Consider the following 13,204-nt stretch of genomic DNA (forward strand, 5'->3'; position numbering starts at 1 on the left):
GTGGTGTAACTAGAATCTTATGGGCAACAGATCAAACATTTGACGGACCCTCCCACCCACCACGCATTGTACCCAAAGTATTGCAATCCACCCTAACCCGTTGCACTTCACCTATCCTAGGTGACTTATGAATTAATTTATGACACTGGTTTAGTAAATATAAATGACCATTTTGAATTCATTCCCCTCGAGTAAATCCATGACCAAATGATGAAGTTAAATTCAGTTAAATGCTTCCTGTGCTATAATGAAGTATGCTTATATGCTTCTATACCATGCTGCCCTACACAATCCAGATCACCTACAGCTATTCCGTATGGCTCTTTTACACAGGACAATTATAGTTCACAGTCGTTTAAATTCTCGCGGGAATCTGAATGATAATCATCCTGTGTAAATGCATGCAGGGACTGAATGAGAATTGTGCAGTTGTTCATTTTCTGCATGCAGAAAACTTTTTGAACGTCTTTTCACATGACTGTGTGTTTACTGTGAATGGAGGCTGGTGGGCTGGAACGATTCATGGTCCGCTCCACATGATGCCAGTGATACTTGATCCTGTGTAACAGTGCAGGAGCGAGCATCTCTGGGATAAGCCGCTGGGCAATATTTGCCCGACAACTTGTCCCGTGTAAATTGGCCTTTGGGACCCCCTGCATTCCATAACTAGCTTACTTTAGCACTGTACTACCATGAGCCCACAGGTGCAGCAGACAGTCACTCAGCTGGGTCACACACCCAGCACATTGTATACAAAACTGCTAAAGCTTTTGCTCATATACAGAGCTCTGAGCTCTGGACTACAGCACAGTGCTGCGAGTAAAGCACCAATTACACACAACGATTGTTTGAACGAACTGAGCGTTTACACGTAAAGATAATCATTTGAAATCCTCACCATTTCCCCCATTAGCTAAAGTAAACTCTATATATGTTGTTTGCTCATGTGGACGTGTGTTTATGCCAGGAATCTCTGGCTGGGAGGTTTTTAATTAGTGTGAAGAAAAGCCATTGTCTACTGCTGCATGAGTATACAAGTAGACATTGTGTTTTAGTAAGGCAAACAATCAAAGCATTTGAAAAACTAAACAACTGGACTAATGTAATTTAAAGCAAATGAAAAGCTAATGAACTAACAACTATTTTTATGCAGGCTGAAACTCAGCGATAATCGACAAGTGAACGAATAGTGCACGATGACCGCACGCTTATATGTCATCACTCAATTTGGCTCGTTTAACAAATTTGGAGCGAAAATCATTGTGTGCAAATGGGCCTTAAGGCAAGAGACAGGAGTGCAGCCTGCACTGCTTCTGCTTGATGGAGATGGATGGGCAGCATTGTAGCCCCCAAACGGGCCCTACCAGTCCCAACTGGACAGCCTCTTATCTCACATGTATGTGTTGTGCTGCACCCTGGCTCAGTACTCTGTACATGCAATGTCGTGCATGAGATGAAACTCAGTAGCATTGTTGCTTTTGGTGGTTGGCCATACAGTGGAGTAGGCCCCTCACCCCTCAGTTACAGTCGCACCCTATCTGAAATTACTGCGCCCCTGGATCGCTACAAACTGTACAACACTGTATACTTAGTATAGATCTTAGTGCTTTTATTTGTTGCAAAAAAAGCATTTGAAAAAAATTAATGTAAAAACGCATGTGTTTTCAAAAATATACATGCATTTTTTAGGGGTTTTCCCAAAACTAAGGTATTGATGAACCATCCTAAGGATAGTTCATCAATATCTGATTGGTGGGGTTCTGAGACCCGCACAAGCAGCTGTTTAAAATGGCCATGGTGCTCAGGCGAGCACCACAGGCACATTAGTGCATACCAAGCACAGCGCTCTATAGTGGTTGTGCCTGGTATAGCAGCTCAGTTTCATTCACTTGAATAAAACTGAGCTACTGTCAGGCCAGACTTTAGAGTTTATGCAGTGTAACGATGCTAATGACATAAAAACAATAATAGTAGTAATAATTCTAAGAAGGAAAAGCAAATAGTTGGGCCATTGCTTGCTTACTTGTTTGTCTAATGCAAAGCTCTGTATCTTATTGCAGGATGACAAAGGACAGATTGTTTTATCTGGACTCATTGAGATTTTCTGGGGAGTTCAACGACCCATTAGATTCCAAATGCAGGATGAAAAATGTGTTTCTTCAGAATCTATCCAACTGCCAGAAGTTATTGGATCGAGTATAACAAAGAGGTATTCTACATGAGAAGTGACAGCATAGAACAAGCTATACTTCCAGTATTTCATCGCCCCATGGGGTTCTCCTGGCTAGTGCTGTTTTCACAGAATAATCTGCCTATGAGTTCCGAGGATGTTGTGTTTCTATTATGTAATATATAGAGCTATAATAAAATACAATCTTTAGCAAAGAAACAAGCACCTAGAAGAAGTTGTTGTTTTGCTGCAAAATGCATCATACAGTTACATGTCAGGCAGATATGCAGAGGATTATAGTTGTGGTGATTAGATGAACGCTCTTGTCACCTGAGGCCATAAAAGGTCTTCCCCCCTTGGCCTATAAAAGGCTCTCGGACGCTCCTTGTTTGTAGTGACCTCTTTCACTTGTGAAGCTTGTTGGCCATCAGACACCTCTACTATGCAATCAAAGATTTTGCCAGGCTAAGATAGTTTAAGAGCACAGTATTGAAATGAGAGAAGCTGGATGGTTGTATCGATGAATTAGCAGCCACCTGAGCCATTCTCACCAGACTGTTAGGAGGTGTTGGGGCCAGTGGATGCATTAGGACACGCACACAAGCGGATAGGCTCAGAATGCCCTAGTAGAAAGGAGTGTCTGATTGTCTGACAAGCAGAAGCAGCTCCAACTGTTCCCCTGCCCATCATCCAGAAACAGGTGGCACCATCGTTACACCCCTGTATCTGTCTGAACCATTTGCAGGCCTAGGGGTGAGCGGTCTGAATCCTGCATTTGCTGTGGAGTGGCACACTGCCCCCTGCTGGTGTGATGCTCTGGGGGGCCAACACATACGAAAGTCCGTCACCCCTAGTAGTGGTATGAGGGACAATGACAGCTCAGCGATATGTTCAGGACATCCTGCAGCCACATGTGTTGTCTCTCATGGCGGCTTCCAAGAGGCATTTCCCAGCAGGATAATTCGCAGCCTATACACACAAGGGGGTCACAGGAATGTCTCCACAACATTGTCACAATTATGTGGCTGCTTAGTCACCAGATTCATTGCCAACAGAACATGCATGGGTCCATCTGGGATGCCACCTTTGACAGCCTATGAGTTTCTACGATCCAGAGGTTCAATTACAGCAAATGTGGAGAGATATGTTGCAGGATACTATACGGAACCTGTATGCCCATATGGCCGCCCGTATCACATCTTACATCTAAGCTAGAGACCACCCAACAGGGTACTAGAGTCTTCATGCCCACCTATATCACATCTTGTATTCAAGCTAGAGGCAGTACAACAGAGTACTAAAGCCTTCATGGCCATCCGTATCACATCTATATATATAAAGACGAAAGCCCTCACTGACTCACTCACTCACTCACTCACTGACTCACCAAAAGTTCTCCAACTTCCCGATGTCGTAGAAACATGAATTTTGGCACAAGCATAGATTATCTCCAAAATAGGAAAAGTAATTGGGTCCCAACTCGATTATTCAATTCTAGCGCAAAAGAATTGGCATCGAAATTTAACGTACATAATCTAAATCTCTCACTTCCCAATGTCATAGAAACTTAAAATTTGGCACAGGCATTGAATATGTCATAAATAGGAAAAGTTAATAGGTCCCAACTCGATTATTCAATTCTATGTGCAAAAGAATTAGCGTCCAAATTTTACGTACGGAATCTAATTCTCTCACTTTCCAGTGTCATAGAAACTCGAAATTTGGCAGGAGCATTGATTATGCCATAAATAGGAAAAGCTAATAGGTCCCAACTCGATTATTCAATTCTATGCGCAAAAGAATTAGCGTCCAAATTTTACGTACGGAATCTAATTCTCTCACTCTCCGGTGTCATAGAAACGTGAAATTTGGCACGAGCATTGATTATGTCATAAATAGGAAAAGCTAATGGGTCCCAACTCGATTATTCAATTCTATGCGCAAAAGAATTAGCGTCCAAATTTTACGTGCGGAATGTAATTTTCTCACTTTCCGGTGTCATAGAAACGGGAAATTTGGCACGAGCATTGATTATGTCATAAATAGGAAACGCTATTGGGTCCCAACTCGATTATTCAATTCTATGCGCAAAAGAATTAGCGTCCAAATTTTACGTACATAATCTAAATCTCTCACTTCCCAATGTCATAGAAACATGAAATTTGGCACGAGCATTGATTATGTCATAAATAGGAAACGCTAATGGGTCCCAACTCGATTATTCAATTCTAAGCGCAAAAAAATTAGTGTCCAATTTTATGTACGTAATCTAATTCTCTCACTTCCTGATGTCATTTTATATAAAGGAAACGTCGCATGGTTACCTCCCCGTGGTGTTTCCTGGGTAACACAGAGAACTATGCAAAATGGTGAACATATGTTTTTCCTCAGTATCTCTAAAGTAACCACGACTTCATAAGAATTTCCGTGTGAACACCAGGTAAACACCAGTACCAAATTAACTCGGGCGAAGCCGGGTATATCAGCTAGTCTTGTATATAACTTAGAGGCAATCCAACAGGGTACTAGAGCCTCTATGCCCGCCTATATCACATCTTGTATCCAAGCTAGAGGTGGTACAACAGGGTACTAGAGCCTCCATGCCTGCCTATATCACATCTTGTATCCAAGCTAGAGGTGGTAAAACAGGGTACTAAAGCCTTCCTGGCTATCCGTATCATATCTTGTATAAAAGCTAGAGGCGCTACAACAGGGTACTAGAACCTCCATGCCCACCCGTATCACATTTTGTATCCAAGCTACAGGTTGTACAAAAAGTTACTAATGCTTTCATGCCCATCTGTATCACATCTTGTATCCAAGCTAGAGGCAGTACAACAGGGTACCAGATCCTCCATGTCTGCTAGTATCACATCTTGTATCCGAGCTGGAGACAGTACAACAGGGTACTAGAGTCTCCATGCCCGCCCGTATCACATTTTGTATGCAAGCTAGAGGCAGTACAACAGGGTCTTAGAGCCTCCCTTCAAGTGTTCCGTTTTCTGCAATAAATGATCCTTTTTGCTCTGATATTGTAATCATACTTATATTAACGTTACAATCACACAGAGAAAGTTTCATTTGATTCCAACAACAACTTCTAGGTGCTTGATTTTATTTTTTTGGCAATGAGTGTATTATTAAAATATCAAATAATTTACACTAGAGAATATACTGCCTAGATTTACTTTATGGCTAGGTCTACACACTACAGAAAGGCTTTTTGTAGTGCTAATAAACATGTTAAGTATTGAGAGGCAACTGCAATCCACAATGTTCTATTCCAAAGGAATACAATCAGTTTTATACATCTGTAACCTAATAGTTAAAATCAATCAGTAGTGCAATTAGAGGTCTCTGTGTAGCTCAGGCCTAAAGCCAAATTCTGTATATACAACATCTGAAAGCTAATGAATGCCAATACATTGCTTAGTGATGTTATGCATTTTCTATGTATCGGTTCAGGCACTAAAGTGGAGCCTCAGGTATAGTAGGCGCAGGACTGGAGAATAGTCAGATGGAAAACCAGGAGTCAGCAGCGCGTAATCACGGTATGCAGTACAAGGGATGAGGTGGGTAACGTAGTCAGGAGAGAAAGCCAGGAGTCGGCAATGGCTAATCACGGTATGTAGTACAAGTAATGAGGTGGGTAACGTAGTCAGGAGAGAAAGCCAGGAGTCAGCAACAGGTAATCTTGTAGCAATAGCAGGCAGAAGGAGAGCTGGATCAAACACTGTGTAGCAGAATAATCTCACACTTAGGGAGTGGTAGGCCCGACTTTTATAGGACGTCCAATCAAGACAGAGGCGGGATCAGGACGAAGAGGCAGGAACTAGGTTAACAAAAACATAAAAACAAGGCTAGGGTTTGCAACAGAATTTGTCCAAAGTCTTGGATGGCTCAACAGGGAGAGCCACCGGTTTGGGAACAGGAGGTTCGAATGCTATTTTCTTCGAGAGACTATAGTAAATTGTCAGAAACCATGTCAGAAAGCCAATGGAACCCATTACAGCCAATGGCTTTCCTCAGACACCGACACTTTTTTTCATTTTAACACGCTGTTTTGTTTAAGTTCTTCTGTTCCATAACGGAACTGAAGATTGGAAGTGTGAACAGAGCCTATCCACACACTTGCATCTTATCGCATGCAATCTGAAGTATGCACACAGTAAGTTGTATTTTTTTTCTAGTGGAATGATGCGCTGGGGAGAATTTGATGACCTTTATCATATTGCAGAAATAGATGAGCCTGCGGTAAATTCAGATTATGAATTGGACTCAAAAAATGGTAATATTACTTAAAGACTTAAATACGCAATAGTAAAGACATTTTAAAACCGAAAACTGTATTATAACATTTGTATCTTATAGTTTTTACTACAAATAATTAAAAATAAGAATTCCCGAGACCGACTGTGAGGGACATTGGCATGGAGGAGGGCATCACTGCATATTTACATTCTTAATCCAAATAATAAATAAACTAGCTACTATGAGTGCGACTCCCAAAGTTGACAAATATTGTTGAACATGCTGAATCGGAAGAAAATGTATTAAGGCGCGTTTAGATGGAACGATTATAGTTCAAACAAATGAAAGTGAATGATAATTATTCAGCCTAAATGTGAGCCAACGAGTGGACAACGAAGAGAGTCGTTCACTTCTCGTTTGTCGTTCAGTTTTTGCAGGGCTAAGGCTGCTTGTCCACAGGCGATAATCCGTGGGCAATAAATCATGCGCGGATCACGCTCTGCAAAGCTATGGAAAGCGCAGTGCCGACGTCTATGAGCGGAGAATCATTGTGATTTTACGCTCGCGGGATTTAAATTGCGGCATTCTGATAGGCTCACCTCGGAGACCTGTCAGCACTTCCCCCTCCTCCCCCAAGGCGATATATTGCTAGCAATATTCCGCCTCGGCCTCACTTGTTGTTCAGTTTAAACAGCGCCCGTTCAGTGTTGCACATAGGAATGTGGAACATCCAATGAGAAGTGAACAATTCTCAATGATGAATCTGCCTGTTTAAATAGGCTGTATGAGCTCTAATGAGCTGGTGATGACATCACCAGCTGTTCACTTGTGCAAATCAGAAATGTGCAGTTCTCCTTCAGTGTATAAGGAGCATTAGAGGCAGGCGATGTGTGGGGAAGATTCCATTCCACAGTCGAATCATGTAGCTTTATTTTTTTAATAGTTTATTAGAAAACGTAAAAAACTTTTTTTCTTATTGAGCGAATTTGACAATATATTTATCAATCTCCTTTGGGAGTCGCACCCATAGTAGCAAGTCTGTTTATTTTTGGATTTCCCATGGGGTTTTAAATTTCGGAAAACCTCTACCAGTTGACTTGGCTCAAGACTTGCAACTCCCATGTACGGAATGCAAGTTGGGTCCTTCAGCTGTTCATTTCATGTGCTTCTATGTTGTTGTGCTCATATTATAGTGCAACTTTGCCAGGTGAGAGCAACAGCTATTTGGGTCATTTTGTCACAGCTGATTTGTTATACCTCACTGCACCACATCGTGCCTCCCTTGTCCTTATAATGAAAACAAAGATCTGGTACCGTGTTAGCCAGTAGAGCAAAATGTGATTGTTCTCAGCAAGAGAAACGACGTAATCTTGTAGATATGATACCTTTTAATGGCTAACAAAAATACATGATGTAATAATAGCGAGCTTCCGAACCAACGCAGGGTTCTTCTTCAGGCTTATGGATTGGATCTGAAGAGGCATGCATATTTATACATACTTATAACATACATACTTATGACAAGGCACAGATATGGTTGTGATTGGTTCGCACTTAAAAGGAATTCTGCAACAGCAAACAAACCTTTTTTGTCTAGGCACTGATAGCGGAGTGAAAGTTTTATGGTCCCTAAATTACTGTTGGAGGGGGGAAAAGTCAGCAGGCTTGAATTGCTACAAGAGATACACAAACATTTTTAGCTTAACACTGATAAGGGAGTGAAAGGTAATGGTCCCTGAATTACTGTTGATGGGGGTCTTATCTGTATAATAAATGTCTCACACTTCCCATTCACGCATAAATCCTGGGGAATAATTTAACCCAGTATTCAGCGTGTCAAAGGTTGTTATCAATTTATATTCCCAAATTCTTCTGTGGTTTTGTGACTTGAAACCACCCTTCAATATCAAAACTCTCATATCTCCTATGTTATGTCCATGGTTAGAGAAGTGCTCGGCCACAGGTAATTCTCTTTTTCTGTGTTCAATCGTGTGGCGATGGGATCTCATCCTGGCTTTCAGTTTCTGTCCTGTTTCTCCAACATAAAGACCCCCAACAGGACATTTACTGCACATGATCAGGTACACAACATTGTACGAGGAACATGTAAATGTCCCTGGGATCTTATAGTCCTGCTGTGTGTTGGGGATCCGTATCCTGTCCGCAGTCAGTATATGTGAGCAGGTCTTACAGCTCCTTACATTACAGGGATAAGTTCCTTTTTGTGTGTCAGAGGGTAATGCACTCCTGATTATAAAGTTCCTCAAGTTAGGAGGTTGCCTCGTCCAATGTTGTGTACCTGATCATGTGCAGTAAATGTCCTGTTGGGGGTCTTTATGTTGGAGAAACAGGACAGAAACTGAAAGCCAGTATGAGATCCCATCGCCACACGATTGAACACAAAAAAAGAGAATTACCTGTGGCCGAGCACTTCTCTAACCATGGACATAACATAGGAGATATGAGAGTTTTGATATTGAAGGGTGGTTTCAAGTCACAAAACCACAGAAGAATTTGGGAATATAAATTGATAACAACCTTTGACACGCTGAATACTGGGTTAAATTATTCCTCAGGATTTATGCGTGAATGGGAAGTGTGAGACATTTATTATACAGATAAGACCACCATCAACAGTAATTCAGGGTCCATTAACTTTCACTCCCTTATCAGTGTTTAGCTAAAAATGTTTGTGTATCTCTTGTAGCAATTCAAGCCTGCTGACTTTTCCCCCCTCCAACAGTAATTTAGGGACCATAAAACTTTCACTCCGCTATCAGTGCCTAGACAAAAAAGGTTTGTTTGCTGTTGCAGAATTCCTTTTAAGTGCGAACCAATCACAACCATATCTGTGCCTTGTCATAAGTATGTATGTTATAAGTATGTATAAATATGCATGCCTCTTCAGATCCAATCCATAAGCCTGAAGAAGAACCCTGCGTTGGTTCGGAAGCTCGCTATTATTACATCATGTATTTTTGTTAGCCATTAAAAGGTATCATATCTGCAAGATTACGCCGTTTCTCTTGCTGAGAACAATCACATTTTTCCCTTGTCCTTCTCATTTGTGTATCTTTCCTGAGATTTCAACTAGGGTTTATGTGATTAACTCCCATATGATTAGTTTTTGATATTGTAAACACTCAAGCACAACAAGAACCAGAATGGTTTTTCTACATGGCTGTAAAGGGAATTTTACATATTTTTTTTAAATTTACTGGTAATTTAATTTTATGAACCCAGTTTATATTCTGATCAGCAACCACTAGTTGCACTGATGATTAAAAAGTCACTTTAAAATTGTAAAAACTTTTTTTATTCTAGATTTTGAATTTATGTTTTATGTAAATATAGTTGGCACGGAAATAAAGTGCATTTTAACCCATTAGTGAGCTAACTATATTTAGTCTTAAAGAGATTCTGTCACCTACTTTTAGCACTATGAGGGTGTTATTCACATTTAAACTACTTAAAAGGTGAAATAATTTATGTATTGAATTATTTTTTTATTGCACATAACTATTTGAAAGAATATTCTGTGCATGTATGATCAAAATGATAGTACTAACAATTTATTACACGGATACCCCTAAAGTTAGCTTTATTTAACAGAGATCCAATATTTCTAAAGGGAGCATGCAAAGCGTAACAATTTTTCAATGGAACTCCTGTGTCTAAATAGGACTGTCATATACTTGTCATGGCGCCCTCTGGGGCTCTTTTAATTGCCTCACAGAAAGTTCCCCATATATGTTCTGTGATGTAGCCGTGTTTACTGCTCTGGTTCTTGTGGGTTGGTTTGCACATTCACAAACTATGTGCAGGAGGATCTGGGATTGAGCCACTTGCCATTTGTGACCATCAGCACTGGACACAGCCCTGCGCAGAACCACCATTTGCCCTATGGCTAAAGTATACCTAGGGACAATCCCTTTATTTATTTCCTGGTGTGGCAGTGGACTCATGTCAGATATTTTCTTTTGCCTTTCTCTGTTAGCATTTCCATTTGCTATTTATCCTTCCCTATCCTCCATTCGGGGACAGGCTAGGTCCCCTAGGTTTGAGGCGTGGGGCCGCCCCTATTGGGACAATCGATCTGCCATTTGGCAGGATCCACAACGTTGTAGTTGGTTATTAAGTTCTTCCTTCTCCTGTGTTTTTGTCTCACTTGTTTCCGTTATAAAATATATGTATATATTCATCCATTGCAGATATTATGATGTCTTAGTTGGAGGGCATTGTAGTTGCACCCTGTATGAACATAACGCCTCTAATATGCATGCAGTGGGGTTGTTGATAAGGTTTAAATATGTAACTGGCATAACAGGTTCTGTATTGTAAAAAGTGCACAATTTCAAGTCTTATAAAGGGATTTACTTCTATGGCAAGTTTACATAGGTTAGAATTTAGTTATTTATGTCCTAGAACTCTATTGAGAAGCCTGACATAATAATTGTGATGATAAAAATAATATAGTACTTCGGGCTTTAAATCCTAATTCCTTACTATGTTCAAATATGTTTATGTAAATAATTGTCTTTCAAATAAAGAAAAAAACAAATTGGGGTGTATTTATAAAAGGTAACAAACACCAAATGGCTGATTAAAAAACATTATATACATAATATGGGTATTGATTTACTGCACTTTCTTATTGTTGTTTCATATAATACTTACACTTGCCGTTTTGTGGTTGTTTCTTGTGATGTATTTATTACACCCATTTAGTATATTCTCAATTGGTTACATACATCATCTCTGTGAACACATTCATTTATTGCAGTTGCATTTTTTCTAGTGACATTTGCACTTTATTCTTTAGTATAATATATATTTAATGTGTTTCCAAGCCCCAAGAAAAACACAATAATTTGGGGATTTTGGGACTGTCAATTATGGCTCTAAGTTCTTTTTCTGTGGTGCTCTGCTCTTTGTTTTATATATTGCAATACAGTAATACAATAGAGGATTTTATCATATTTTGGTGTTTTGCACAGTTTTTGTCCTCTTTTTAGTTTGGCTTGTACATCATCTAGCTATCTTCTACTAGGTTGCTGTAATTTTTCCATTGTATTCACCATGTTTTTTTTTACAATCCTTAGACTACACGAAATACGACTATGACTCGACTACTCTCAGACCTAATCTTAACGACCACGCACCTGATTCACCGTCTTTGTACAGAACAATGAGTGATGCTGCTTTAGTGAAGAAAAGGATCCGACCCGACACGCCCGACCGAGCTCATCTACAGCACCATCGGTTTTCTATCAATGGGCACTTCTACAATTTTAAAGTAAGCAGCATTTACTTCACCTGCAGCTAAACATGAGCAACACAGGGTCTACAGGTGCAACAAAGTTTGGCTGGATTGTGATAACTTTCTGCAACAAGCTGTCTTAGGGCTCTTTCACACCTGCTTTAGTGCTGTGTTAGGGATCTTTCAAATGGGATGCAAGCTGCAGTAAATTACACAACAAAATTCTCAGACTACCTGCTGATTTCGATGAGGAATTGAAAATTGTAAACCTACCTGCAAGTCTTTATCATAATCCACAGTTATAGACCTGCAGATTTTGGTGTGAAATTCTGTAGCTGCGGATTTGGCTGCGTCCTGCAACGTAATTCTATCACATGTTGAAGGTCCCTTAGGGCTTTCAGTCTTTGTTTCGCTTTTTGGAGCAGAGAAACAGAATTAAAATGGAATTAAATGTTTACGTTTATCCACATTGATTTAATGGGTTTTGGAAAAATAAGGAAAGCTTTGAGTTTGCTTCTGTTCCATTAGGTTTTCTGTGTTTAATGGAGCAAATAGCGCTGTGTTCTTCACTATGTATTCTATTAGAAAAATGCCCAACGGAACAGACGCAAACTGAAAGCTTTCTGCTTTCTTTTCTTTTTTGAAAATTATGTTTATCAATGTGAAATCAATGTGAAAAAAAGAAAAACGTTTTAATTCAATTTCTCTGCTCCAAAAATGGAACAGAGGGACAAAGCCTTAATGTAGAAGTGAAGAAGCCCTTAGGCCACCTGAACACAGCAGAGCTGGATTCCGCATACAGGTTCATGCAGCGGATTATGGCTCTGACCGCGGCCGGTTACTCTGCGTACCTGTATTTTCTCTTCTTTTTCTGTACAATGGATGGTCACGGCGAGTCGTTGGCGGACATCCACAGTACAGATTTGTTTTCAAATGTTTATTTGCCTCACGCCATCGCTAGGCAAGGATGCGGAATCTGAATGTTAATTGCAGACAGGCCGCAGGTCAGACGGCTTTTAATTGACTTCAATAGAAGCCGTCCGCGAGGAAAATGCGCAGAAATGGAGCATGCTGCAATTTTTCCTTCGCGAGCGGAAATTGCATTTGATTTCCACTCGTGTGCAGGAAAAAGTGCTTTCCCATAGCATGCTATGGATGGTACTTGCTGCTAATCCGCGGTGTGGATTCCGCAGCACAAATCCGTTCATGGGCAGGCGGCCTTATAAGGCATTACAAACCATTGTTCTCTTGTCTTAACACAACAAATCCCATTGTAAAGCAATTAAAAGGGTAAATAAATTGTGACACAAAGTTTAAAAAGCATCTTAAACTCTGATACACCTGTAATATGAACAGTATATAGGAACTTTTGCATCTGATAGTAGTTAATAGCATTACATATGACTGATCTTTTCACATTAATAAAAGTATCATGTTGGGCAGCATGGCGGATCAGTGGTTAGCACCGTTGCCATGTAGTGCTGGGGTCCTGGGTTCAATTCAACCAAGGACAACATCTGCAT

The 13,204-nt window shown here is 40.3% G+C and overlaps 1 protein-coding gene across 2 annotated transcripts in view; it reads left to right on the forward strand.

The window, feature by feature from the left end:
• RASSF6 (Ras association domain family member 6) overlaps positions 1–13,204 on the forward strand; it is a 95,882-nt gene that overhangs the window by 39,482 nt on the left and 43,196 nt on the right. For both annotated transcript variants that reach the window (XM_066574048.1, XM_066574047.1), the window contains 3 exons: positions 2,061–2,209; positions 6,361–6,458; positions 11,524–11,717. In XM_066574048.1, the coding sequence (XP_066430145.1) occupies positions 2,061–2,209; positions 6,361–6,458; positions 11,524–11,717 (441 nt within the window). The remainder of the gene's footprint in view (positions 1–2,060; positions 2,210–6,360; positions 6,459–11,523; positions 11,718–13,204) is intronic.

This window comes from Eleutherodactylus coqui, chromosome 7, assembly GCF_035609145.1.
Source record: "Eleutherodactylus coqui strain aEleCoq1 chromosome 7, aEleCoq1.hap1, whole genome shotgun sequence".
NCBI lineage: Eukaryota > Metazoa > Chordata > Amphibia > Anura > Eleutherodactylidae > Eleutherodactylus > Eleutherodactylus coqui.